At 37.5% G+C, this 27,371-nt stretch overlaps 1 protein-coding gene across 4 annotated transcripts in view; it reads right to left on the bottom strand.

The window, feature by feature from the left end:
* Positions 1 to 27,371, bottom strand: part of galnt13 (polypeptide N-acetylgalactosaminyltransferase 13) — a 102,567-nt gene that overhangs the window by 8,968 nt on the left and 66,228 nt on the right. For 2 of the 4 annotated variants that reach the window (XM_089133031.1, XM_089133033.1), the window contains 2 exons: positions 25,391 to 25,525; positions 19,349 to 19,560 (listed from right to left, as the gene is read on the bottom strand). In XM_089133031.1, the coding sequence (XP_088989157.1) occupies positions 19,375 to 19,560; positions 25,391 to 25,525 (321 nt within the window). In that variant the 3' untranslated portion in view covers positions 19,349 to 19,374. Of the gene's footprint in view, positions 1 to 19,348; positions 19,561 to 24,218; positions 24,249 to 25,390; positions 25,526 to 27,371 lie in introns of all 4 variants that reach the window. The other 2 variants (XM_039663986.2, XM_089133032.1) reach the window with 2 other exon arrangements.

Genomic DNA, 27,371 nt, shown 5'->3' with positions numbered 1-27,371 from the left:
GGCATGATAAAACAGCAACGTGAACCTCTGAGCAACGGCAAGTCTAAGACTCCGGAAAAAGTATTTGTACGAAGCAACCTGTCTAATGGTCTTGTTGTTAATCATGATGTGGTTGGCTACTAACTTGGGATCAAAAAAAATATTTCCTCAGTTTGTCCTTACCTTTATACAGAAGATCTAGAATGGCAGTATCATCTAAGACATTTTAAGACAATATAAGTTAAGATGGGCTTTATTGTCCCGAAATAAATTTGTCTTGGACACATACAATACAATACTGCTGTTTAAATATAAATGACAGGATGGTGACTCTTATATCCTCAGATACTATTTATATTGCTGTACAGTAGTAGATACTATTGGCGTACAGTATAAATAAGAGTGGTGAACATGCACACCCCTGGGGGATACCAATAGTAATGTACCTACACTCAGAAACCAACATGACATCATGACTTTTGCGTAAACATATACGCCACTTTCGCGCCAGGTGGCGTGTTATCTCTACGCATTTTGAGCTATCCGCGTGTATGCGTGTATGTCTACGCCATTAACGTCCGCGTCATTCCGCGTGTCTGTACACGCAGTCAAATCTCCAGTCATAAATGCCATTAACCCCAGTGATGGTTAGGTTTAGGGACGGGGTTGAGGTAAGTCATATATTTATATAACGTTAAGTCAACAGCGTTCATAAACACGCTGAAAGGCGATTATGCGTCTTGATAGCACGCCAAAAATGGAAATACGAATTGGCGTGTCATACACACGCTATTTCATGAGTTTAGTCTGCAGAAACAGTCTGCTTGACTCTAACTTGCTGAATCCTACCAGTAAGAAATACATGGAATGATGTATTATGGATTAACAGCCATGCTATTTGGTTTGGAGAGCCAAAGGTGTGGCTGCATAGTATTAAAAGCAGAGATCAGATCAAGAAAGAACAACCTGGCATAAGTCTTAGGATTCTGAATATGTTTTAAAACATGATGGACCACAGTAAGAATAGCATCATTAGTGTTCCTATTTGATTTGATAAGCAAACTGATACGGATCAAGATTGTCCCCAACCTCTTCCTTAAAGGAGTAGTTCACTTTTATTCCAGGATTTCATTCCAGGATTTTTCTCCATATAATGCACTTTACTGGTAACCAAACGGTCCAAGGTCCAAAAGACAGTTTCAGTACAAACTGCAAACTGTTCAAAGGGCTTTAAAAGATTCCAGACGATGAATAAGGGTCTTATCAAGCGAAACGATCGCTCAAGTGTAAAGTATATAAAGTGCATTATGGAGAAAAATCCTGGAATGTTTTCATCAAAAACCTTCGACTGAAGAAAGAAAGATATGGACATCTTGGATGACATGGGGGGGAATAAATTATCAGCAGTTTTTTTTTTTTTTTTTAAGTGAACTACTCCTTTAAGCTTCTTTAAGCTTCCAAATCATAATCTTCTCCAAACATTTGATCACAATGCAGATTAAGGCGACTGGGCGATAGTCGTTACACTTTTGAGGACTAGGTCTTTTTGGAACTGGTAAAAAATAGTTTTTTTTGTTTTTGTTTTTTAATAACTGGAATAATATGTAAATCCAATCAATAGACCTCTAACTCTAAAAAATGTTCACCCATCAGATCATTCCTTTCTAAAGGTTTTCAAAATAAAAGCAGAATGCCATCCATCCCAGTTGCTTTGTTAATGTAAAGAGCTTTAAAAACCTAAACCCTTTTAAAACCGGCGGTGTCATACCACCAAGTTGTTTTCATGTTACTCAACCATTTGCACTATCAAAACTATTCAAATTGCCCCTGACAGTATGCACTTTTCTGCAATATACGGCATATTATGGCAATTTCATGCTTTCCGCCAGCAAATGACAGCAGCTTTCGAGCAAGGATTTGAACAGAGAGGAATGGAGTGCGGCAGTTTATTGTGTTTTGGATTGCATAAAATAATAAAACAAGAAACTAATACATAAAAAATGAAGGAGTAGACATCAGAAGAGGCGATTGGGATGATCTTTGATGATACTTGGGAGGCAGCTCAGTAGCACCTCATTGCAGTACAAAAGATCCAGGGGGTGAAGTTGGATCCAAATCTAAGGGTAGGAGAAGGGTAGGATTAGGGGTGGGGTTAGGGATCATGGGGCGGAGATGGGTAGGATTAGGGGTGCTATCACTGAACATTTAATTAACCATAGCAAAAGTACATTTCCCACTTAAGTTAATTTTTCATCTCTATTTTTTTTTGTTTAGTTAAAATAAGACAAATCTGATATTATTTGAATATCCAATATGTTGTTTAACAGTTGATATAGTTCTTTAATGCTTTGCTAAATAGCAGAAGACACTAGCAGGGTTTAAACCCCAGTTGCGCTGGTGGGGCATGTTGTAACACTGCATTACAATGTGCCCCTAATTAGAAAGATGCTATTCTATAGTTTTATGAATTATACTGAGAAAACAGAGAATAAAGAACATGTAAATAAAGACTGAGTCAATGTTCATTATTATTCATTTTTATTTTGTTTTAAACTATGCTGTATAGTTGTGTTTCCCATGTGTTTGTTGTCAAACTCACATATTAGTTAATTTCTTTAATTATTTGAATGATTAAAAACTGCCATTATTTTGTATGAAAAGGTTAATAATTGTATTTTATTAAGAAAATATTTTGGTTTGACTTGTATATTTTTTAGGGCTGTCAAAGATTAATAGCGATTAATCGCCTCCAACATAAAAGTTTGTGTTTACATAATACATGTGGGTGTATAATTATTTTGTATGTATATATATATATATATATATATATATATATATATATATATACAGTATATATATATAAATACACACACATACATAATAGAAATTATATATAAATCTATATACAGTATATACATGAAAATATTTATTAAGAATCTGCAAGCATGTGTGTGTGTATTTATATATATATATATATATATATATATATATATATATATATATATATAACATAATTATACACAATGCACCCACATATATTATGGAAACACAAACTTTTATTTTGGATGCGATTAATCATGATTGATCGTTTGACAGCCCTAATATTTTTTTGATTAGATGAGATAGCATTTTAAGCTGTCATATGGTGATGTTACAGTATGCCCCTCACATGTTACAATGTGCCCCACCTATGGGGCATGTTGTCACATTTCAACATTTTTTCAGGGTAAATCAAGAAAAAAGTATACATTGTATTAATTAAACAAAACCACAAAATTGTACTAGACATGTGGGAAATTAATGTGGGAAAAATAAATACTCTAAATAGATTTGCACAAACAAAGAAAATCAAAAAGCATCACGTTGTGCCCCGCTCTCCACTATGTGAGATTCAACTCATTATTTCTGTTGTGTGACTGTGTGGAATTTCTTTGAATTGCCATGAATTTAATTCCACATCCTGTCATTCCAATTCCAATTCCAATTCAACTTCCTGTGGGGCGGAGTAAATTCGATTCAAATTCCATTTCATGAATTGAATGGAGGCCAATTCTGAAATTCTGAATTTTGCACAAGCCTGGTCTCCATACAGTATGTCTTAGCTAGAAACGCTTGCAAGTACAACATTACTTTGGGATTATCTCTAACTCACGTACCAAGAAGGCTTTAAAAACAATTGAAATAAGTAAGTCTTTTAATCTTTTCCTTTGATATGTAATCTTTTTCTGATTAGTTATGTACCCCTGTCTTGTGTCTTTTTTTCTTTCCATTTATTTGTTCTATATTGTGACTGTTTTCTTCTTTGCTTGTAATGATTTAAAAAAATTCAACTTCAAGCATAACATTTACAAAGGCGGACTCCATCGTGTTTCTGCAAATGTTTCTCCTGGCTTTGCGATCCTATATTATGGTCAGAAAAGATATTTAGAACACATCTAAACCCGCCCCAGCCCCTGACGTAAGCATGACGTGGTAAAAGAACAGTTCTAGCCCAGCAAAGAGTTGGTACCGCTTTGGAACCAGTTTTCCTGGCCGAGAACTGTTTTTTTTGGCTGTCGAAACACAAAAAAACTGGTTCGCGCGCAGGCAAACCAGCTCCCAAAATGCTTTGGTGGAAAATGAGTATTTAAGGGGTATTTAGGATCACAGGCTACTTTCTAATAACTGAGGACTGTCGCTTTTATTTGCTTGCAAAGCTTGCAATTACCATGTTCCTCTCTGTTGATGGTTGTTATTGGGTGCAAATCCCAGGTGAGGAAAATTTTGACATTTGTGAAAAAATTAGCATGTGAAACAATAAAAGATGTTCAATGACAGCAACGCATTTATTGTCAATTTTGATTGAAGGCAGGCTATTGCACAAGCTACAGTACTTTTCAGAAGGCTTTTTTTTCATTTGATTTAAAAATAAATAAATATAGAATACTTTTTGCTCTTACTAGGCTATTCCTAAATTCAGTATTATTCTGGGGGCCGAATGGAAATCTGAGATTGGTCCATTAAAGTAGCCACAGCTACTGTACAGTTGCTTCCGACAACAACTTCCGTCTAAAAGAAGGTGGGCTACTGTACTGCTACTACCCCACACAGCCCGTTCTCATCCCAAGGCGTCACGCTTTTGACAATGCGTATACATCCAACGCACATGGCACCCTTTTGCGTCAATATGAGACACAGATATATATGGGCCAGAAAGTGCCTCTGAGTGGTCTAACCCTAACCCTACCCCAGACCTTAACCTACCCATAACCAAAGCGTGTAATATTGACGCTAAAGCAGGGGCGGCTCGCCCATAGAGGGCGCTGGGGCGCCGCCCTCCCTCCGACCTGTCTGTCTGTTTTAAAAAATAATCTGTGTTAATTATATGCTAATAATGGTTTTACTTTGAAAAGTGTTTTGAACTCACCAGAATGATATTTGCATTCACTTTCGTTACTTTTATCATGTTGGTGTAGTAGTATAGCCAATAGGCTGTCTTCTCAGGGCGCCAATTCGCTCAGCCCCACAGTGCTGGAATTTAAGCCAATGGTTCCCCGGTTGCTATGCAAAAAAGTTTCTATTTCGCCAATCAGCGTCGTCAAATTTTATGGTTTGGGGGCGCTGAAAATATCGCCCACAGTATCAGATTAGGGGAGTGCACCGTGCACGCGCACCACGGGACATTTTTTTTTACCTCAGATGAGAGCAGAATGGCAGCGCCAGTGACGTCGAGTGGAAATAATGTAAAGTTAGTCGTGGGAATTGACCTGTCTGTCTCTGTCACTCACTCACTCACACACACTGTTTCACGCACATTTGATATTAAAGTAGTTAGGGATGGGGCCGATCCGATCCAGTATCGGTATCGGGACCGATACCAGCGTAATTCACGTATCGGATTTTTCCGATCCAACCTGCGGAGAAATCCGATATTTATGATCCATGTCTGCGCTTTAACGTTGGCTGCTGAAATGACTCCAAAAGGGATTCCCCGGGGCTGCTAGTCTGCTAGATGGCTGCAAACTGTGGAATGGATATCCTGAACGGAGGTGCAGCTCAATCATAGACTGTAAAAAATAGGGCTCAATGAGACACACAGACGCCCGCTCAAGAAATCCATTCCGCAGTTTGCAGCCAGCTAGCAGGATAGCATTGAGCTACCAATATGTTCGCTGTGTGGAAATCCTATGGTGGAAATACTTCACACTGGAAACACCGCAGCAGAGCAAGACAGCAAAATGCAATGTTTGCAAAGCCGTATAAATTAAACTATTTGTCTGTGATGATGCATGTTTGCAATTCGCAGTCCAGAAGAGAAAGAGAGAGAGATCTCTCACGCGGTGCCACAGCACGCACAACACGACAGCCCTGCTTAATGAGTGACGACAGAGGAAACATAGCCTGGTTACACTTTAGATCTGTGATATTAGTCTGATTTCCAAAGATTAAAGAATATATTGAGGTAAAAAAAAAAAAAAAACATTAAACAATAGCCGCATTCTGTGTAGCCAACTTCCTTCCCATCGCGGCGGTGCACTGTCATTTCTCCGTAAAACTCAAACTTTAAGACAGAATCAGCACGATCGGTAATTGTTGTAAAATGCCGTCTCTGCTGTTGCTAAATTGCGGGACGCTTTTAATAATAAAAAGAGCTATTAAAAGCACAAAATTTGCGCAAGAGGGCGGCGCGCGCTCCGAAACAGACAAGCAAATTATACTTTAGGCTTCATATGCGTGTCTAAACGATCAAATGTAGCCTGCACAAAAATGTCAAAACGACCGGCTTGGAGATTATCACTTAACTACGTTCATTTTAGACATAAACGGTTTATGGAAATAGTTGGGAGAAAATATGGTGCATCAGTAGACTATGAAATCCGCACTAGTTCTTAAAGGGGCAGCAGTATAAATGTGACGATTGCGACATTACTGAGAATAAAACAACCAAAGGCAAAGAGAAAATCACTCACAGCTCTTGAATGAATACCTTCAGCTTTAATAAGCATAAATCTATCTATGATAAACTTTGCAGTGCTATTTTACTTTTGATTACTTTATTATAATTCTTTTTAGACGATATACCTGAATAATGTTAGACCTTCCTGAAATTAAAGCACTGTGTAGGCCTGTATAATGTGTATATCTTTGTTTAATTGTCTATCTATTGTTTAATATATCTATTATATATATATATATATATTGACATAGGCTACATACGTACGTATCATCCTTGCTTGTAGAGAGGTGTTTATTTCAGCATCATATAAAATCAACAATAATGATAAATAATGTTAAAGCAAACACAGGTCTGGTATCGGAAAAGTATCGGTATCGGCCGATATCCAAAGTCAGGTATCGGGATCGGATCGGAAGTGAAAAAATGTGGATCGGTGCATCCCTAAAAGTAGTTATAGGAATATTAATACCTGTGTGTTTGCTTTGTTTTTTGATGTTTTTAAGTTCTGAGCTAGATTACTGTGTTTCATACTAGTTCAAATCAACTTTCTTCTCATACTTGGGTGTTACCCTCAAGAAAGTTGTCCCACCCTCTCTTTCAAAGCCTTTTCTCTCTCTCTTTCTCTAGTATCAACAAATTGTTATCCATTATCCAATTGTCAATTTGTCAAAAATATGTAGTCTACAGCTGGGGACTGATTAAACTAGATACCTATTATTTTTGTATTACCTATATTATAATTTATCAATATTATGCGTTTGCACTTTTTCTGTCAGCACACAGAGCATAATAAACATGCAACTTGTTCATTATCATTAACTGTCAAACTGTTATTATTATTATTATTGTATTATTTGACCATTGGTATTGACTGGTTTAAGTTATTTTATTGGTATAGGTAAGGGCATGGCCTAAGGCCTAAAATGCACCAGAATGCAGGAAATCACATCTACTAAATTCAAAATTTTCGGGGGGGGGGGGGGGGTACCCCCAGACCCCCCTCTTATTCAGCCCCCCCTCCAATATTTTTCACCAGCCGCCACTGGTGCTAAAGGATGCCATGTGTGTTGGATGTATACTCATTGTCAAAAGCGTCACTATATGACGCCCTAGGATGAGAATGCGTTGCCCCACAGGCTTACTAACTATACATACTAAGCTATGACCACTTTTGACTTCATCGCCATATTGGTTACATAAAATCATGCTGTACATAGTCTCAGATGTAGCTAAAATGTTGAAAGAGGAGGCAATGAAGGAGTTAAACAACTAGCAGAGTCAGCCAGGGAGGCTGCAGTTGCTCTCAATTGAAAGAGGTCTGCACAGCTAAAGTCTCTAGGTTTCGACTTTAAAGAAATGTGATTATCTCAACTCTGTTTCCACTCCTACAGCGAGTATACCACATGGAAGCATCTACACACTCTCATCTCTAGCAAGGTACTGGGTATTCCCCATTCCCCTTTGCTGGACTGAATGTGCCTCTTCCTCCTTCAATAAATATTTGTGCAAGCTGTATACAAGTCCACATTATCCCCTCCAGGTAAAGTACTGAAAGGGTCATGAGATGAGTGGAAACTATCACATCAGACATAGAATCAACTGAACACGTTGTATGAAAAAACAGCGGAATATTATATTGGAGTAAACAAAATGAGAGTGTGAACTACTTTTATTTTAAGTTTATTTGAATAGGGACAAGTATGTTACATAAGCTCATGTTCCATACATCTAACATTTCTCATCCCCTTGTAGACTCCTCAGAGATGCATGCTAATGAAACTTGAATGACCACCAGGCTAATGGGGAAGCACAAACAGACGTCATCCGACAGGAGGAGGCGGGAACCGGCGAACGATCAACATATTTTAATCATATAATAAAAAAAAAGTAAATTTTTGGCCTGTTCCTCTTTCATCCTGTCATCACTCCTTTGATCCTCCCAGAGCATTCTCTAAATGTGTAGGGCAGAAATGTCAAAGATAGCCCTCAGCATTATTTGATTACATTTAAATATTTTACTTACTGAAACATACAAACATTGCAAAGTATTCACATTTACATCAATGTCTGGTCACACTATTAAATTCTGGTTTTAAAATTATGAAATATATATTTCTGAATTTTATGCTTTGGGGGATGGGGGTGGGGTAAGTTATCAGTTACATGGGCAGATTTGGTGAAAACCAAACCCCATATTTACACCGTTTAGCTATATGATTCTTCAGAGTGGGCATTCAGTACAGTCTCCATTGCCTCATGCCATCCACAGAACTCCACAAGCGGATAATGAAAGCTTCTGCCCTGCTGAGTCCAGACACCCTTCCAAAAAGCCTGGAGCCTGGGGTGATTGCTCCTCAACAGCTCTGAATGAAGGTAATCAGTCACTGTCTCACACTGAGAGATAGGTGAGAATATGCACTGTTCTGCCTCTCCTCAACTGTAGACTGCTCAGACTCTGACACTATTATACAGTTCATGCAGAAGACAGCATTACAAATGAGTTGACCGCACGCGGCTCAGGTTTAGTATGAATTACTGAGCATTTTGAGTTCATCATGAACAGATTGTTAATATCCAAACATAAGAAGTGTGTGTTGTGTTTTATAGAGCTCTCGCAGCTCACCGATGCTTGCCCTGATTTTACTGTTTAACACAGAACACACATGAGTGAAGAGAGAGCTAATGATTATTATATCATTGATGACTTGGAATACAGCAAGAACAAATCGGTGTTGAAACAATTTTCACTCATAAATGGCTAAAAAATCTAAAAATAGTTACAAAGAAATGGCAAGTAACATTGAATCAAACATAAAACTTTTTATTAGCTATTTTCTTGTAAAAAAAAACATCTTTTTAAAACTCTGAAAAAACATTTTTTTACATTGTAGTTTTATGATACTTGTATGGTACTTTTTGAAGTTTGACAGCCCCTGTTTATGGTCTGCTTCAACTGAACGTTCCACATTCTGATAGCCACCTAGTAGTGACGAGAGGTGACGCACTGCCAAGTTGGCGACGGCCGGCCCCGCCCACTTTAGGCTTCAAAAACGCTCTTCAGAAACCTATGGGTGACGTCACGGATACTACGTCCATATTTTTTTACAGTCTATGGTTGCTTTGTGGCCGCATTACCACCTGAGGTGTGTATTAGCCTACTTTTTTATTAATTAATTGGCCAGTCATCAATTTGCACACTGTGGGCTATATATGAAGAGTTCAGATGCAAAAGCCTCTAAATGCCATTTGAAATTTTCGTCTAAAATGACCATTTTTATCAAGCTTGTATATTTAAGTTCAGTAATTTCACTTAAATGACAATCAATAGGTAATCTTCATTGCCATTTAAGTGAAATTACTGAACTTAAATATACAAGCTTGATAAAAATGATCATTTTAGAAGAAAATTTCAAATGGCACTTAGAGGCTTTTGCATCTGAACTCTTCATATATATATATATATATATATATATATATATATATATATATATATATATATAAAAATACAAATATTTGACTTATATATCCTAAATTGTTTGTTGTAATGATATGATGTTTTATTAACAAAGTTCGTGAGGAGCACGTTCAGAAAATTAAACCTTCCTAATTAATCACAAGTGGAACACATTCAGGTAATCAAACCTTATTAGGAACGAGTGGGGCACACTCTCTTAATCAACCCAATCAACGAGTTAAGAGGTATATATACAGCAAACTTATCTCAGTTCATTGACAGTTTAACAGCAGCCCTCCCATCTCCTCACTTCATGTCCTAATTACTCTAACAACGTGGGAGCACTCTGGGTTTGGGCAAAAATTCTGAGCTCGGAACCCTCCCCCTGGACAGCACGCCAAATACTCATAAACTTCTCACTGTTTAATTGATGTAAGTGTGAAGTATGGTCTGTTTATTTGGTTGTTATTGTATCTTTTTAAAAAGCCAATTAAAACTGCAATAAAAAGGAAAAATCTTATTCTTCACTGAGAACAGTAGACCCGGAACCAGGTTGTCATGCGTATTCTGATGATGATGATGATGAATGGCGTTGATTAACAAAGTAAAAGACTTCTTTATTTAAACAAGGTAAATACAGGTATCCGAAAAAACACAAACAAAACAGTGTGCATAGCACAAACAATACGAGACACTGACTGAAAGGAAATAAGGAACTTATGGTGATGAACTAAATTGTTAATGAATGTCCGTGACAAATAATGACGGGTGGGAAACTAGAACAAAGGAAACTGAGACATTTGTTCTTCGAGTTTTCCACTTGGCGACACCATCGTCAAAACGATCCCCATTCACATGGATCCGTGAAAACTACAATATCTCTGAATTCTGCTGCAAGGCTATTAGATTGCGATGAAACACTATAAACTGAACACGTTTTACGCATTTGCATGAAGTCATCGTCTTCAGAAATTCGTGAGACCGTTTTCAAAAATGTGCACTTTGAAACACATTCTTAAAAGTTTGGCTTGTTCAGGCACCCAAAACGCGTTGTCATGTAAACAAACGGCCTGAAAAAAAATTCTGAAAAATGAAGCCTACCAGGAAGTGAGAAAAACTGCAATACATCTAAAATCTGCTAGAGGAAGCTCCCAAAAGGGAGCAAATATCCATAGACCTCATGTTAAAATGTCCGTTTTCACAGCATAAATTCATATGTTTCCAGTTTGGTCCCATGGACCTTTTGGATAGGTTCCGAGTGCCTGACAACTGTGAGGGGGGTGATTTTTTTTTGTACCTGGTTAGTTTAGATCATATTTAGATATAAAATCTATGACAAATATTTTTTTTTCTAACTCGTTAGTTTAGATCATAATTAGATATAAAATATATGACAAATATTTATTTTCTAATTCGTTAGTTTAGATCATATTTACAGTAGATATAAAATGTATGACAAATAAGGGCGGTTAACTTTGATTGACAGCTGATAAAGGGCTGCGCCGAGTGGAATTTGACATCTCGGCCATGATCTGACAACACATCATACCACCTCTGTATCCTTTCTGAACATTTGTATTTTGTATTTCTCAAGATTTTCCAATATGGCACGGCCCATACCCCCCATCGACAGCCTTTTTTACAGTCTATGGGAACAAGGGATGATGGTGGGATTTGAAAAAAAAATCCAAAGTGTTTGTTGTAGCTGTTATTGGGGACAGAAATCTGCACACAGATCCCAATCTATTGGTGTTTTTTGCTGCAATAGCTTGCTGAGCATTCAAAAGACAAAACAAAATTCTAACAAATGTTCCACTTTTGATATACATACACCAATGTAGATCTAAAACTTTGGTTGGTTGATTAAAATATATGAGATGGATTAGAACAACTAGTACTAATTTTGGTTTTTAATTAATGCATTTCAATCCTTACAGCTCTCAAAATAGTTTTAGCATGCAATTGAATTGTCAATGTTGATGTATTTGGACTTTCTATTGCTAATAGATACACAGACACACTGCTGTGAATATTTAAGTTATGCTACTGCTGCATAAATAGACATACTGCACATCAATCCTGTAAACGATCTAGGCATGTGGAGCTGAAGGATTTCAGAGGAACTCGGATAGCCTGTTGGAGGACCAGCTCAAAGCAAACACTGAACCAGTTGTCAGGCTATTTAAATGTTGAGCAAGCAATCTCATTGGCTGCAGGATCAGCAGAGGCCAAATCAGCCTTGCAGTAATGAAGTGATTGCTAGCAGATTGCATGTGAACCTGTGACCTCTAAAGTTTAGTGTCTGAAATTAGATATTTATCATCTGATCAAGACGATCCCAGGGAGTTATAATATTAAATGTCACACGTTCTTTTGAGTGGTTTTTGCTGCCTTAAATCAATGTGGGAAAAAACAAATGGTAACTTATAGATGTCAAAAAAAAAAAAAAAACATTGATAAACATGAAATCACACAGGGATCTGGACAGATACTTCCAGAATAAACTCTTCGCATGGATAAAAATAATGGTTTGACCTTTCTGGCATCATTTTTAATGAATGGAGTGGCATCATATTTTTTTATACCACATATTGACCACAAGTTAGACAGTGCTATGGTTTCATTCTGGCTAAAAAGATAATAATCAATATTTTACAGAAATAAATACTGTTATTGGTAGAAAGCACACGTATGCAGACTAGATATAGAGTAGCAAGAAGCAACAAAATATACATATACAAGTTAAGTCTGTTAGACATTTTTGCACCAAACTTCAAACAAGTTATTTCCAATGCAACCAGGTGGTCTGAAATAATGAATCATTTAGGCTTGTAATGATACATGACCATTGCAAGACTCAATGCACATGCTTAGGATTGAGTGAAACAGTTTAATAACCAACCCCTAAAAACACCACTTATTGACCACTATAATCTGACACATCTCCCTATATGATAGTCACCCAATGTCTATTGAGATTACAGACCAGAATATATAATAATAAACAATAGAAATTTACACTATTTACTGAGAATGAAGACTGTATAGCAAAAAAGGGCACATGTTTGGAAATGTGTTAATGCAGCATGAGAGAAACCTTTGTCACAGAGGGGTGATTAATAAGCAGTATTATACAAAGCCTTTACATTAGATATTTCTTTTTGCTACAATGGCACCCATAGCTTGTGTGGTTCTCAATGGCAGATATAGTTTCGATGTGTGGGGGGTTACAGAGATCTCTAGGTGAGATGCTTTTATCAGTGTGCATCTGATCAGCGACGGACACAGACAGCATCGCCGAGTGACGGCATCAAACTAATGCTCTATCCTCACTTAGTCAATAACACTTGTTCACATCGATGCCTATTTTACATAGAACATAAATATACAGCATTCCTCGATAATGTAGATGTGTTTGAAGAAGAGTTCAATTAAAGCTTGATATCAGGACAGCACAGAGGATTACACATTGCACACACAACAAATAAGGATGTACAAAACCAAAATATTTTAAATTCAACTGCCACGTTTCTTGAAATGCACTCTTTATATTAATGTATGGTTTGCAATAAAAACAAAACACTTCCATGTTGATGTCGTTTTCAACAGCACATGGCTTTTTTTTTGGAGGGGGGGGGGGGGGGGGGCTTTTTAAAATAATGTTTCCATGGGCTTTCTTTACTAATGCATGTGTGAATACTAATGTGAAACTACATTGCCATGACTTATCAAATATAATAACATAAGACAGGTCTTTCTGTATGTCTGAGGACTGATGACATCACTGTTTTCTGCAGAACTGCTGTATAGATGAAATGAACTAAATTGCTCATTGATGATCTTTACAACAGAACTGAATCAACACTGAATTGACTTCAGCTGAAATGCAACATTTTTGCATTATCAATGTAAAGCTCCTTTGAAACAGTCTGCATCAAGTGCCATGTATGACTTGATTTGACCACACAACAAAACTATTTTTAATGTTCTTGTCCACAAAATCAAATTCAAAGTAAAACAAAACTTTTTTTATTTTAAGAAATGTTTTTGTCATCCTTTGAACGAAACGTTTTTTTTTTTCATCTCAAAATTGTATATAATTATATATATATATATATATATATAAATAATATAGAGAATATAACTAAAATGCAGAAATATGACAACATGTTCATCATAAAAAGTCATTATCTTGTATGAATTAAAATTTTCAACTACATTTATAGATTTGTAGACAAAACAAATGGTGGTATAATATATTTATATATGTGCATGAATGTGTGATATATATGGTATTTTAGTGTCCACTCTGTAAATTGAATATCCATTAAGAAATTCAAGAGAATAACAGATAAATGCTGTATCCTTTGGAAGATGTTCAGCTTTGGAAGACTTCAGCTTTTAAAGCCATACCATAAAATCTTTGCAGTGTGTAAAATCATACAGTACTGCTGTCCTTCATATGCACCAGTTAGAAGACAAATGAATGATGAAAAGAAAAACCTATGAGTGAAAAAAAGCATTCACAAAGACACAAGCATTGATGAAGCGTTGGTGGCCGAACATATGCTGAAAAAAAAATGCAGATTAAAAATGCTGAGGCCATTCAAATTCAGGGCTTAGACAATAATAATAATAAAAAACTCATTCTTTTTGTGCTGAGCGCAGCTGCCGTGTGACCGTGAGATCGTGTTAATGCAAGCCCGGGCCATGAAAGAAACCTTTCACAATGAGATCACTTCAAAAGAGCTTGTAAACAAAGACAGGCCCATTTCAGTCCACCACGAACAGATAATCAAGCTTAAATAAAACCGCCTTCTCCGATCTGACACTAAATAATAGCTGGAATAGGTGGCCATGCTGGCCGTCAGTACATTTCCATGTCAGTAAGCTTATTATACTTCAACATAAAATATTTGTGTAATAAAATAAAAATTTTAAATAAAATTTTATTTGACATAGAGGTGCTCTGAAGGTCGTTGAAATAGCTGTATATCCAGCTGCTCCTGTGATGTCTTTTATTTCATTTGTGTGTCTTTGAGTTGCTGTCCCCTCACATTTCCCTCAAAAGGTCAACAGTAATTGCTCCTAAACGCATGGAAACCTGCCTTGAATGTAGACTCACAGCACAGCCTGAGCTCCGTAAACCAATTTAATATAAAAAAATGGCCTCACAATCAATAGAATTTGGTAATACTTGAGTCATTACTAATGGGTTACAATGATCTTTACATTAGACATAATCAGTTTCTTATTAGTTAATAGCAGTTATTAGAATGTTAAAGGGATACTTCACCTCTGGAAAGATGAATGTGTATTTAAAATTGGTCATTTACTGTATGTAGAAGAAATGTGAAATTATTTTTAGAATTTGGAGCTTTCTAGACTGAGAAAAGCCAGAAAAGGTATTTTTGGCTTATTTGGATGAAAGACAACAACTCCCAGAATGCACTTGCTTCGCTGCCCTAGGAGGCCACGCCTACCGGTAACAGAGCGCATTAGTTAAACAACAAGTCTAGGATACTAGTGAGTCTCTGGGGCTGTTTGGCCACTTCATGCGTTTTCTCAGATCGGATAGCTATCTGATTTATCAAAACGATTTAATTTACACATAATGGTCACATAAATGTGTTTTTGCAAAACGGATATAAATCCAATCTTCAATTCCCATGCTATATATGCAGATTTAATGAAGTGCACGTCACCGAAAGCAACAGATATGAGCGGCATTTCATTGATCATCGGCTAATTTCAAAATCAGCAAAGACAGCAATAAGAGAGAGCGGCAACAGAACTGGTAAGATCATTTTGTTTCTTTACTTTTAATGAAAATGGTAGTGTTAAGTGTCTGCGACTTAGCTTTCACTTTGATTTGCCATAGATTGCAGCACGTTGGCTTGATATGCGCTCAGCTGCTCATCTGAGATGATGCATGTCGCAGTAGCGTCGTCATATCTGTCTAAAATAATATGACATATGGGTCTCTATCTTGCACCTGGCGCAAATGACTTTATACATTATATAAAATGATATGACTATATACATTATACATATTCATAATGCTATTTTAAGCGCGCATGCTTGGCCATAATGTAGCGGGTGCATAACGCGCATACACTTTGATTCTCTCATCAACACAGATGCAGCAGTTTTTATTTTTGCTAATCATACTTCATACATTATAACAAGGAAAAATATTAACAAATGAGGGAAATCATAGGTTTACATGAAGATGAAAAAACCTTATTAGCTACCCATTTTTTTAAGGCTAATAGGCTTTATGCCGTGCGTCACGTGACCAAACCGGAAAACGGGTCTCATCGCATCCGCTTGTCAGAGAAAGTGTTAACGGCCGTAAGAACTGACTACGATATCTATGGATATTTAAGGTAATCAGCTAACCTAACTAGTTCACTTTGTTATTGGCGTTTTATTCCATTTAAATATCTAAACGTTGCTGTGAAGAATAAAAAATATAAAACGTTTAAATATCAATCTGCACATGTGAGGGATATTGTTTATGCTAATCTTTGCTCGCTCCTTTTAAGTTATCTTGAGTAAAACCGCAAAAAAATTCATGAAGCACATACAAAAGACCTGGACCGGAAGCGATGCGACCTGTTTTACAGAGAATGCGGAAGTAAGTTGTGCATAAAGCCTATTGTACTCGTAGGCTACTAAAGGATAAGACCTGTTTGCCCAATAGTGTTAAGAAACATACGTATATAATGTTTAACCGACGCTGATGTGTGAGGGTTTCTCCCATCCCCATACAACGTCACTTATCTGTCTTTCACTGCCCTGACAAGAACGTCGGTCTCATCGGCTGTGAACGCTCCTGGCGCCTGCCTGGTAAACCCGCCGTTATAATAACAAACCGGCATGCAACATGCGCACCTGTTCTTAAAGGGTGTTGGATGGCGCTCTGATTGGTTTATTTCACGTTACGCCCAAACCACACCTATGAATAATGAAGCTACTTCAAACCAACCCCTTTTAGATTTGCGCCAGGCGCAAGAGGCATTTATCCCGCCGGGAAAATAGCAACAGCGCCGGGATCCGCCCACAAAGTTACTTGCGCCTTGCGCTTTGAAACTTGCGTTTCAGATCGTTAAAATAGGGCCCATAGCCTATAACATGCTCTCACACTTTTATTTTTTTAGCATTTTTGGAAGTATATGTTGAAATATGTGGTTTCAACAACCAGATGCATTTACACTTGTCGAGTTTCGTCTGGAGTGGTTTGAGCGTTCGGATTCAAATCCGTCTCGAATGCGTTTCGGAGGGCATTTACACCTGGTCTTTTCACGATCGGATAGCTATCCGATCACAGAAAACGCATGAAGTGGCCAGGTGTAAACAGCCCCTCTGTGATGAGTCTGCCTGAAAATGTGTTTCGAGATCGGCCAAAATGTCCGGGATTCGGCTTTTGCGTTCAACAGTCGCCATTGATTATGTTTACTGTGGCGAGCAGGACTAGTAAGGGCCGTGGGAGAACGACGCGAGGCTGGTGGCATGATTACCGATGAGCGACACCATAGACTATAAAAAAAGATGGACGACGCCCCTTCGCTCTTTTCCATCAGAGAGAACTGAAGCCGCCAGTGTCTCCATATGACGCTGACATCTTGGAACTTGAGTCTGCGCACTTGCGTGTTTCGGGACCAGTCATGTGCAGTCGTGAGCAGGAAGTAAAGCAGCGAAATCAAGACCGCGCCCTCATTCTCGCTGAATCACACGCAAGCACACGCCCCGCACTTTCATTAAATGTCCTCTGTCTGCTTCGTTCTTCTCCAATGATGTCTGCTGATTGCAGAGCCTCGTTAAAATAAGGTAAATACAACTACTAACCACATAATTAACATTATTAAAAAAAGTCCGCTGGTGCTTCAGTGACTACCTCGCACAGAGAACCTGTCAATCACACCTGTCAATCATGATGTCAGAGCACCGTTTTTATCATCACATAACTAACTAAAAACAAACTTATTTTAAAAACGAACACTTGAAATTACATCAACGTGATAGAAACTACAGTAAATGACAGAAACTATCTTTGGAAAAAGGATATGTGAAGTGTAATTTAATTGTTTAGTTGGTCTCGCATCCCATTGAATAACATGGGGAGGCGGGGGTTATGAGCTATACTAGGTCCGGTCACAGGGGGGCGATCGAGACATTTTGGCTTCACTTTTGAAGGCTTGTGCGGCACGCTTGAGCGACACCTGTGAGACACACCGGTCTCGTATCTCTCACGGGGGAGTGGGAATTTTCTTAGCAATGTTAAAAAAGCACATCAACCGATCACTTGTTTAGCTTTCATGTAAACAATACATTCAGATTCACAAATGGAATGAATTCAGTTAGATTGAAACAAAAGGTGTGCATGTAAACAATGAATGGCGACTGCAGAAAGCAAAAGCTAAATCCCGGACATCGAAGGCCGGACATGTCCGGGAAAAAGAGGATAGTAACCCCTAATACTCAGCTTTCTCCACAGAACAAGAGCCTGGTAGCTTAGCCTCTAAAAAAAAGATGGCTGACACAATGTGTACATTCTGTGAGTGAGATCCCACCCTCTTTGGGCGGGTTGAAAACAAGCGGGAAAGACCCTACTACTGACTGTAGTCTTTAGTCTCTGGCCAAAAAATCCTTTTTTCCAGACAAAAAATACACAAATCTCTCGCCTCAGGGGAATATGAGGGTGGAAAGCATAGTAATTCGAAAATACTACAGGTTTTCTACGACTACAAAGCTTAATGCTAAATCCTGAAGTATCCCTTTAATCAGAGTTTCTTAGTTAATAGCAGTAATTAGAATGTTAATATTGTGTTACTCATTTGTTCTTGTGTAGTTATTCAATAATGACAAAATAATAAACTGAATGTCTATTTCTAAGTGGACCATCGCACTAAAATTCAATACCACGTTTTTTTTGTTGGTTTTTTTTTTTTTTACAGTAAATTTAAATTCTATCCGTAATACCAAAAATGTTGCTTGCATATTTTTTTTTTCAGTAAATTTCTGGCAACCACAGCTGCTGATTGGAGATTGGCTAAGAAATGATGTAATTAACTACTGATGTAGGAATCATACACTTTTCAAATCCATTTTTGTCAAAATTTCATTTGAATATTGACTGAGACATATCCCTCATCATGATCTCCAAATATCTGGTGAAAAAAGTTCAGCAGTAGCCTTTTCAAATTTCCAATGCACAGTCCATACATGACATCATTACATGTCCAAAGCTCAAAAACTCTAGACAGACCAAATAAAATAACACTCAAACTAAATCCAGAATCATATGCAAGACAGATATGCCTAATATTTCAACAAATATGTGCATGTGGTCAAAAGGACACCATCTCCACGACAACTCTAATAACTATGGGTTGCCTACCTAAATACTCATCACCTCAAAGGAACTGTTCTAAGGTCTTCTTGTGGATTGGGTTTCTGACTCGTTCAGTACTGACCTGCCATCAACAGGACGTTCTGGTAATTACAGAAAGTAATCAGTTGGACTGTAGTAGAGCTTCTTAAAGACCTCCTGTCTGGTGAAGTTGCGCAGGGTCCAGGCCTGAAGGGGACTATCATCACAGTACTCCACGGTTGGGCCGTACGTTCCATCCTCCAGCCGACTGATGGTTAGACACGACTGGGTGATGATGTGGAGGAAGGTGCGTTTCTGATGGTTCCCATGTAACATGACAATAAACCAGGTTTGGGTACTGGTGAAAAAGAGCTCAAAACATGGCCCAGTCTCTTAAAATTTAAATGACTGTTAATACTAAATAAAATGATGCACTGCTAATTGCATATAACTTGTATTGAATTGCAATTAAGTAGTAGTTCACTTAAAAAAAACAACAACAAAAAAACACTTTTGCTGATAATTTACTCACCCCCATGTCATCCAAGATGTCCATGTCATTCTTTCTTCAGTCGAAAAGAAATTAAGGTTTTTGATGAAAACATTCCAGGATTTTTCTCCATATAATGGACTGGGTACCAAACGGTTCAAGGTCGATGAATAAGGGTCTTATCAAGCGAAGCGATCACTCATTTAAAGGTGCTCTATGCGATTTTTAGCGGCCTCTAGCGGTGATGTTTCAGAATGCAACAAGAGTGCTAGTGCTCGTGCTCGTGTGCGTGCTAGATCTCAAGAGCGAGCAGTCACTACCGGCCACACGGAGACTTTCAACGCAACGGCGAAATAATCACATAACATGCTGGAAACTAATGTAAACTCCCACTGCAGGTACAATAATAGCCTACTTTTATCATCTTGACGTTGAACTAATGCTCTGTGCTCGTACCATGATCATAATGTTACAATAAACTCCATTTAGCCGACATGTGATGTTATAAGCCATTTCACTAACTATTTTCGTGTATCTTTCACAATCAGCAATGCCAACATAGGTGAATGTATAATATACACTGTAAAAAATTTGGAGTAGGATTTACTTGAAAAAACCTTGCTAAACGATCTCACTCAGAAAATGCTAGTAAATTTACAAAGATTTGCCAAGTAAAAACCTAAACATATTTATCAGTAGCTTTAATTAGAAATCGTTAAGTTAAATGTACTTGGAATGTGGAATTAAGTAAACTTTACAAAAAATAAGTAATTTTAACTCGGCTTGTAAAAGGTTGATAAATACCAATTTCCTTTGCCTTTGCATTACACTTCACTAAAACAATTATCTTGAATTTTATTAGTCATTTATAGTATGTTCTTTACTTGGATCATCTAAGTAATTTATATATACATCATGTCAGACTTTAAGCCTTATGTGAATGCAAACACCTCAATACTTGATAGACAATACACAATGGTGGTAACATTTGATGGATCGTTTTTGTGTTTGAATGTGTCGTTTTAAGCAAAAAATTTACTCGAAATGTCACAAAATGGCAATTTACTAATACTGAAAACAAAAATCAATGATAAAACAGTGTAAATACAGCTTGAAACCAGTGAAAAATGAACCTCATTAATTATTCAAGGTCCAGTGCATGATGGGAACCCCAGTATTAGAAAAGTTGAGTAATTTTTACTTAATTTTATTGAGTTGATATTACACTTTCATTTATACTCGCTTGAAATAAGTACTGATATGGAATTTACTTCGTTTTTTAAATTCTTGCCTGAACTAACTTTTTCAAGTAAATTACATTGGGTTTTTTCACTAGCATTTACTTAACCAAAAAAATCATTTTTTACAGTGTATGATAACGAAAACGGTTAGTGAACTAAACTGAACAGTTTCATTGTATCAGTGAGATCGTAGGAAGTAACATTACTGTACTGAACGTGTCTGGAAATGTGTATTATAAACAATATGATAGTAGTGGGATGAGTGACGTTAGTCAGTAGATCTAGTAAATAAAATAAGTTACATCCTAAAGCACCGACTTTTTGTTATCCTGGAACATTCTTTTGTATTCATGTCATGTTTCATGTAGTTTACCTTGCTATTTCACTAGAGTTTACTATGTTGATCCACGTTTTCGTCCGGAGTCGATCAGATTCACGTTTTGCCTGACGAGCTTGGGCAGATAAAACTTTTTAGTTTTTCATATTTATGTGGAGTTTTTCTGTTGGAGTCTGTGTTGTGCTGGAGGCAGGACGTTTTGGGCTGTTATCAGACTCCATGTCGTCAGCTGAAGTGCCGTTGGTCGCATGGTTGATATTATAGAGACTGGATAGAGACATGGTTGACTGGAAGGATAGAGAGGCTCGGGCAGTGTTGTAGTCGAGACCACCTCACTCGAGTCCGAGTCGAAACAGAGACCAGAGAGAGTCGAGTCCGAGTCAAGACCGAGTCCATAGAGAGTCGAGTCCGAGACCAGTGACGGTCGAGTCCGAGTCGAGACCGAGACCAGTGAGGGTTGATTACCTAATTTACTTTTATTTACTTAGAGAAATCCTTTATTTTTACTGAATTTACTTAGAGTTTAAAAAATATGATCAGTTTAGGATAAAAAGGCCACATACTGTAGTAGGTGGTGTTAAAAGTAATTTTATTACAATTTGTCATGCGCAGTTGCGCACTAGGAAATCACCAATCACTGGGCGTGTCAATCAATTTAAAGAAATGTTTTGTTAACATACATTAATAATCATGAAAAATATTTTTAATTGAACTCGAGTGGACTCGGGAATAAGTCCGAGTCCTAAAAAAAAAAATGTTCGAGTAAGAGTCAATTCCGAGTCCAAATGCACACGAGTCCATGACAAGACCAAGACCATTAAAATATGGACTCGAGACCGAGTCCGAGATGAGTCCGAGTCTCGAGTACTACAACACTGGGCTCGGGAGCGCGCATGCACGTCACATCTGATGCATTTTGCAGGAAATCCGACCCGGAGACCTCACTTATAAATATGAATGGCCTTCAGAGGTAATAGCAAAACTCGAAAAGTGGATCATTGCAATGTGTGATTACAACCCCTTCAAACACAGGCAATAAAAAAAGGATTAATTTTATAAAAAAAAAAGTTGCATATAGAACCTTTAAGAAAATAAATAACAAAGTTTATGTTTTATAAGCTCAAATGCTCACCTTGCTCTGTTCTGTGTGACTCTCCTGTTCAAACGCATTCATAAAAATGAACAAATCTTTTTTCGAGTCAATTCGTTAAAGCCAAATGACTCGAAAAAAAGATTTGTTCATTTTGATGAACGAGCTCGAACAGGAGAGTCATGAACGTGAGTAACAGAACAGAGCAAGGCGAGCATTTGAGCTTATAAAACTTAAACTTTGTTAATTATTTTTTAAATGGCCGATCGTTTCGTATTCTTATTCGTCGTCTGGAATCGTTTAAAGCCCTTTGAACAGTTTGCACTGAAACTGTCTTTTGGACCTTGAACCGTTTGGTACCCAGTAAAGTCCATTATATGGAGAAAAATCCTGGAATGGTTTCATCAAAAACCTTAATTTCTTTTCGAATGAAGAAAGAATGACATGGACATCTTGGATGACATGGGGAAAAAGTTTTTGGAAAAGTGAACTACTTCTTTAACATGCAATTAAGCTTCAGAAAAGGAAATAAAAAGAGACTGAGACCACAAATGATATTCTACTATTTTTATAATAATAATAATAATAATAATAAATAATTAAAAATGTGAATGAATTTCAGAATGTATTTGCTTTAATGACAGCGGTACTTGAACTGACATGGACAAAACATCACATTCGAATGTTTCAAAGAGACACACAGAGACGTTCTAAACAAGGGCACACACTAATAGGAGTCATGGGAAAAGGTCAGATGTTGAAATGCAAATGTAGGGCTGGAAAGTCAGGAAATAAGTGTGGGTGTATAGATTGTATTTGCTGTTGTCTCGTAATGACAGCAATCAACTGTAATGGGGCTGACTTAGCAATGCTGAGTTAATGGCTCTTTTTCTTCTAAAACAGGTGTTTTTAATAGCTAATTGGAAACAGTGCCAAAAACTGAGAACATGAGATCTCAGTAAACCAAAATCATCATTTTTCCACATGCAGTGAGAAAAACCTGAGAGCTATTTTTAAAGCAGATGTCTGTCTCTCTGGTTGCCAAGTATCGAGTAGTCTATGGATAAAATTGGAAACTGAATCACAATTTAATGGTGGCAAATTCTAGGATGTGAAATGATGTCAAGATCATCTTTTTTTTATGATTCGATCATTTATAGGACTAAAGTCCTGCAGCACAAGTCTCCAGGAGTTGGAACAAATACAATGCCCTGCATTAGAGGCAATTTAGAGGTGAAAACTAAACACTGGATTCATGTCTGTGTCCAACATTAAAACCAAAGCCACCGAGGGTATGGAGATCTATTTTTAAATGCTTCTGATTTCTTGCGCCCCTTTGAGATTCGGCACCAATGTCCCTTACGACTCAAGTGTGATGTTTTCTTTTTAATTAAATGACTCATTTATTTTGATATATAAGCACCACAATCGACCTAGCTGACAAAGAAGTGTCTGTTATATTAACAGAAGATCAAAGATCTCCATCTTTTTCTTTATTCAGTTGTGGCATCTGTAAAATGTGTTTCTTGATATCTTGAGAATGTTGTAATGAATCTCAGATATTGATTTTGTAATATTCACTGAAAATCAATGCCCACGGAGGCTAAGAGGAGATGTTATACGGCAGTATAGTAAACAAATATATTCCTCTATGTCATCACTCTAAACCGGCTTACAAGTCTGTATATGAATCTATGCAAGTGTGTTTCTAAACCATTCACAATGTCACTCAAATACAGTAGGAGTCTAGTTCACAGACATCACCACCAGAATAGTGAAACAACACGCAGCAAAACACAATTCAGATTATCTTACCTTAAAGTCATACTCCCATTTGCCAACATACTAAGACATGCACACAAAGAATAGTTTCAATAAGCTTTCAATAATTGTCAGGGCACAGCATCTCAAATACACAGTTCTGCTCCAGACAAGGAAAAAACATGACATACTACAAAAATAAAGGAGCGCACAAGGTGGATAATAATATGATATGCAGCACCATCTGGTGGTTAAAAGCTTTTCAACTAGTTGAAGGTCTGATGTGATATGGTTGTGGACAGCAGGGCAATGACAATGTTTAATATGGAAAAATTACTAAACATTTTCATTTATATATATTTTTTCTTTCCATAAATATGTGAGCGTGTGAACGACGAAAGTGTCATATGAATAATTAATACATTGCAAGCTCGAATATGCAGAAGCGAGAATGAGATTTTTGAGCTATAGCAGAAGGGAAGAAGAAAAGTTATATTTAAATCAAATTAAAGATGACAATCTTCATTTCTGGATGAGCATTCCTTCTGTATGATCTTTGTGAGGCTCAAACTTACAACTTGAGTCCTGGGACTCTTCCACTGCATCACACCAATAGATTTATCATTTATGCCACGTAGCAATTTTCACTTAAATGCACTGCAAGTATCAGAAGATTATTATGGAGGCAGCTGCAGCTTTACTCGCAAACTACATTTCCAGTTCTACATAAATAAAGTTCACCAAATGTGAGAACCAGACCCGTTATAATCCTAAATTATATTAGTGATTAAATTAATTGAAAAGTGTACTGTCGTGTCAAAGTAGTAATGATGACAGCAGAGCTGCAGGGCACAAAAGAGTAGTAAACGTTCAGTTCTCCGGCACGGTTGGCAATCACACTAAGCGTTCCGCACCCGAGCCCGACTGGACAGTGCTCTGGCCCACCTCTTCCAAGCGGGACAGGGACGGTTAGGTGAACCACACCCCGGCACGGTATGGAGCGATCACTAGCCAAAGGAACCAAACTTTGGGGTCAAACGAGCTCGGTCATGGTTTAGATGTCCTAGTGTGAGTATAGTCAGTATAAACCAAATGTGGTTTACTGTTAACTATACACTATACCTTATATAATACTATTCTATTTTTTTAAGTATTTGTTTCATTGACTTCAGTGTGTGCAAGAGTGATGTGGTTGTTGTGTGAGGTATATTCGGTGTAATATGTACCTCTGCATCGTATTCAAACATCTGGTTTCCTTTCATGTGGTGGCACTTCAGCATAACAACAGGTCCATTAAGCCGCGATGCATCCAGACACAGGTCATCAGTACGGATCTCTTTATCAGCAGTATATGAGAACACCTGTAAACAGGTTGATCAACTGGGAATTAATTGTGTTAATAATAATGAAATTCCTTACTTTTTATGCATTTATTCCTTTACGGTTTTACTTGTGATTCTTATTTAATTGTGTTCTGCCAAACAGTGGGCTTTCAAGTTAAAAAGATGCAAAAGTACAGTACCATAAAAGTATCTTAATTTAAGTTGTTATTCACTAAAATCTTGACATCTTGCCTAGCTGTCCATTCAATGTTCATGAGACAGCGAGAGAGACCTAGCGATGTGGCCATTGTGTTGTTGCCATGTCGTGCCGTTTTTGTGTTGGTTCCTAACGATCTGCTTGATTAGCTTCATTTTCAAAATCCAACTCAGGCTCCAACTGTTACGGTAAAACCAATAACATTGTTAACCGTTTGCTTTAGAAGCCTTGGAAGCTTCGAAACTCGCGAAACTCGGTAAGAGGATTACATTTCTGACACACACTTGAGGTGTTTGGCCAATCATAGCACACTGGGCCAGCTGGTCAATCAGAACACTCTGAGCTTTTCGGAAGAAGGGGCTTAGTAGAAACCAGAACTCTCGTTATTCTCTTACATACTGTTGTTTTTTAAACATTAAAGCATGTTAACTATTCTAGTACACCCAACAAATGAATGAATGACCTTTTAAAATACCATCAAACGGCCTCTTTAAATGTCAGTCTGTTTGTCTTACAAAGCTATTCTATTACTTCAGAAGATTGACTTTAATCATACTTTCATTGTGCATTATTTGATGGCCTCAATCCCTGTGCATTGTAATTGCATAAAAAAGAGCTACCAGCACATTATTCTAAAATTAAGTGTATCCTTATTGTTTCTTTCAATATCCAACAACCCGGTCTCATCCCAAGACGTCATATAACTGACGTTTTGGGACGTCTTTTGACCATACGTCAATATTCGCCTTTTTAGGGCCCCCTTTAACGTCGGTAGATGAGGTTATGGGATCCTAACTCTACCCCATACCTAAACCTAACCCTAAACCTAACCCGTCACCTAACTGACGTTAAAGGTAAAGCGTCAGTTGTATGACGGCCCGGGATCGCCATCTACCGACGTTTAAGGGGGCCCTAAAAAGGCGAATATTGACGTATGGTCAAAATACGTCCCAAAACGTCAGTTATATGACTTTTTGGGATGAGACTGTGTTACAGTATATCCAAATGTTCAGTTTTGAGATGATATGGTTAATGTTGGCAAAATGTCCTGTGCGTGAACACGACCACAGCGCATGATGTAGTCAGCCAGATCTGGGCCGAAATTTAAAAAGCAAACATAAGTTCACAACACAACGAAATTAAGCCACAACACATCGGAAATGCTCCCAACCACTAGAGGGCTCTCAGAGCGTTGTAGGCCGCGATGCATCCAGACACAGGTCATCAGTACAGATCTCTTGGTAACACTTTACTGTAAGGGTACATGAATTGTGCATTCATTCATGCATTAATATCTCTTGAATCATCAGGAACTAACACAAGTTCAACGTTTTTCATTTATGACTTCATGAATGAACAACACCTTAATTAAAACATTGACTAAGATGAGCACATCATCATGAATAATGATTTCCCAGACAGCAAACTGACATTGAATCAACGTGGAAACGACGTCTCTCATGACATTGAAACAACGTTGATTTGCTCATCGAATTAACGTTGAACCAACGTCAGACGCGGCATTCTTCAAAGCTAAATGAAATCGAAAATTGGTTTGCTTTCATAACGTTGAAACAACGCGTTGATTTCAAGTTGATTTTCCGTTAGTTTTGAAAGAATGACGCGTCTGACGTTGGTTCAACGTTAATTCGATGAGCAAAACAATGT

The sequence above is a fragment of the Pimephales promelas genome, chromosome 7, assembly GCF_988280905.1.
Source record: "Pimephales promelas chromosome 7, fPimPro1.hap1.1, whole genome shotgun sequence".
NCBI lineage: Eukaryota > Metazoa > Chordata > Actinopteri > Cypriniformes > Leuciscidae > Pimephales > Pimephales promelas.
The sequence above is the reverse complement of the archived record's forward strand: the minus strand, read 5'-3'. Positions and strand labels throughout refer to the sequence as shown.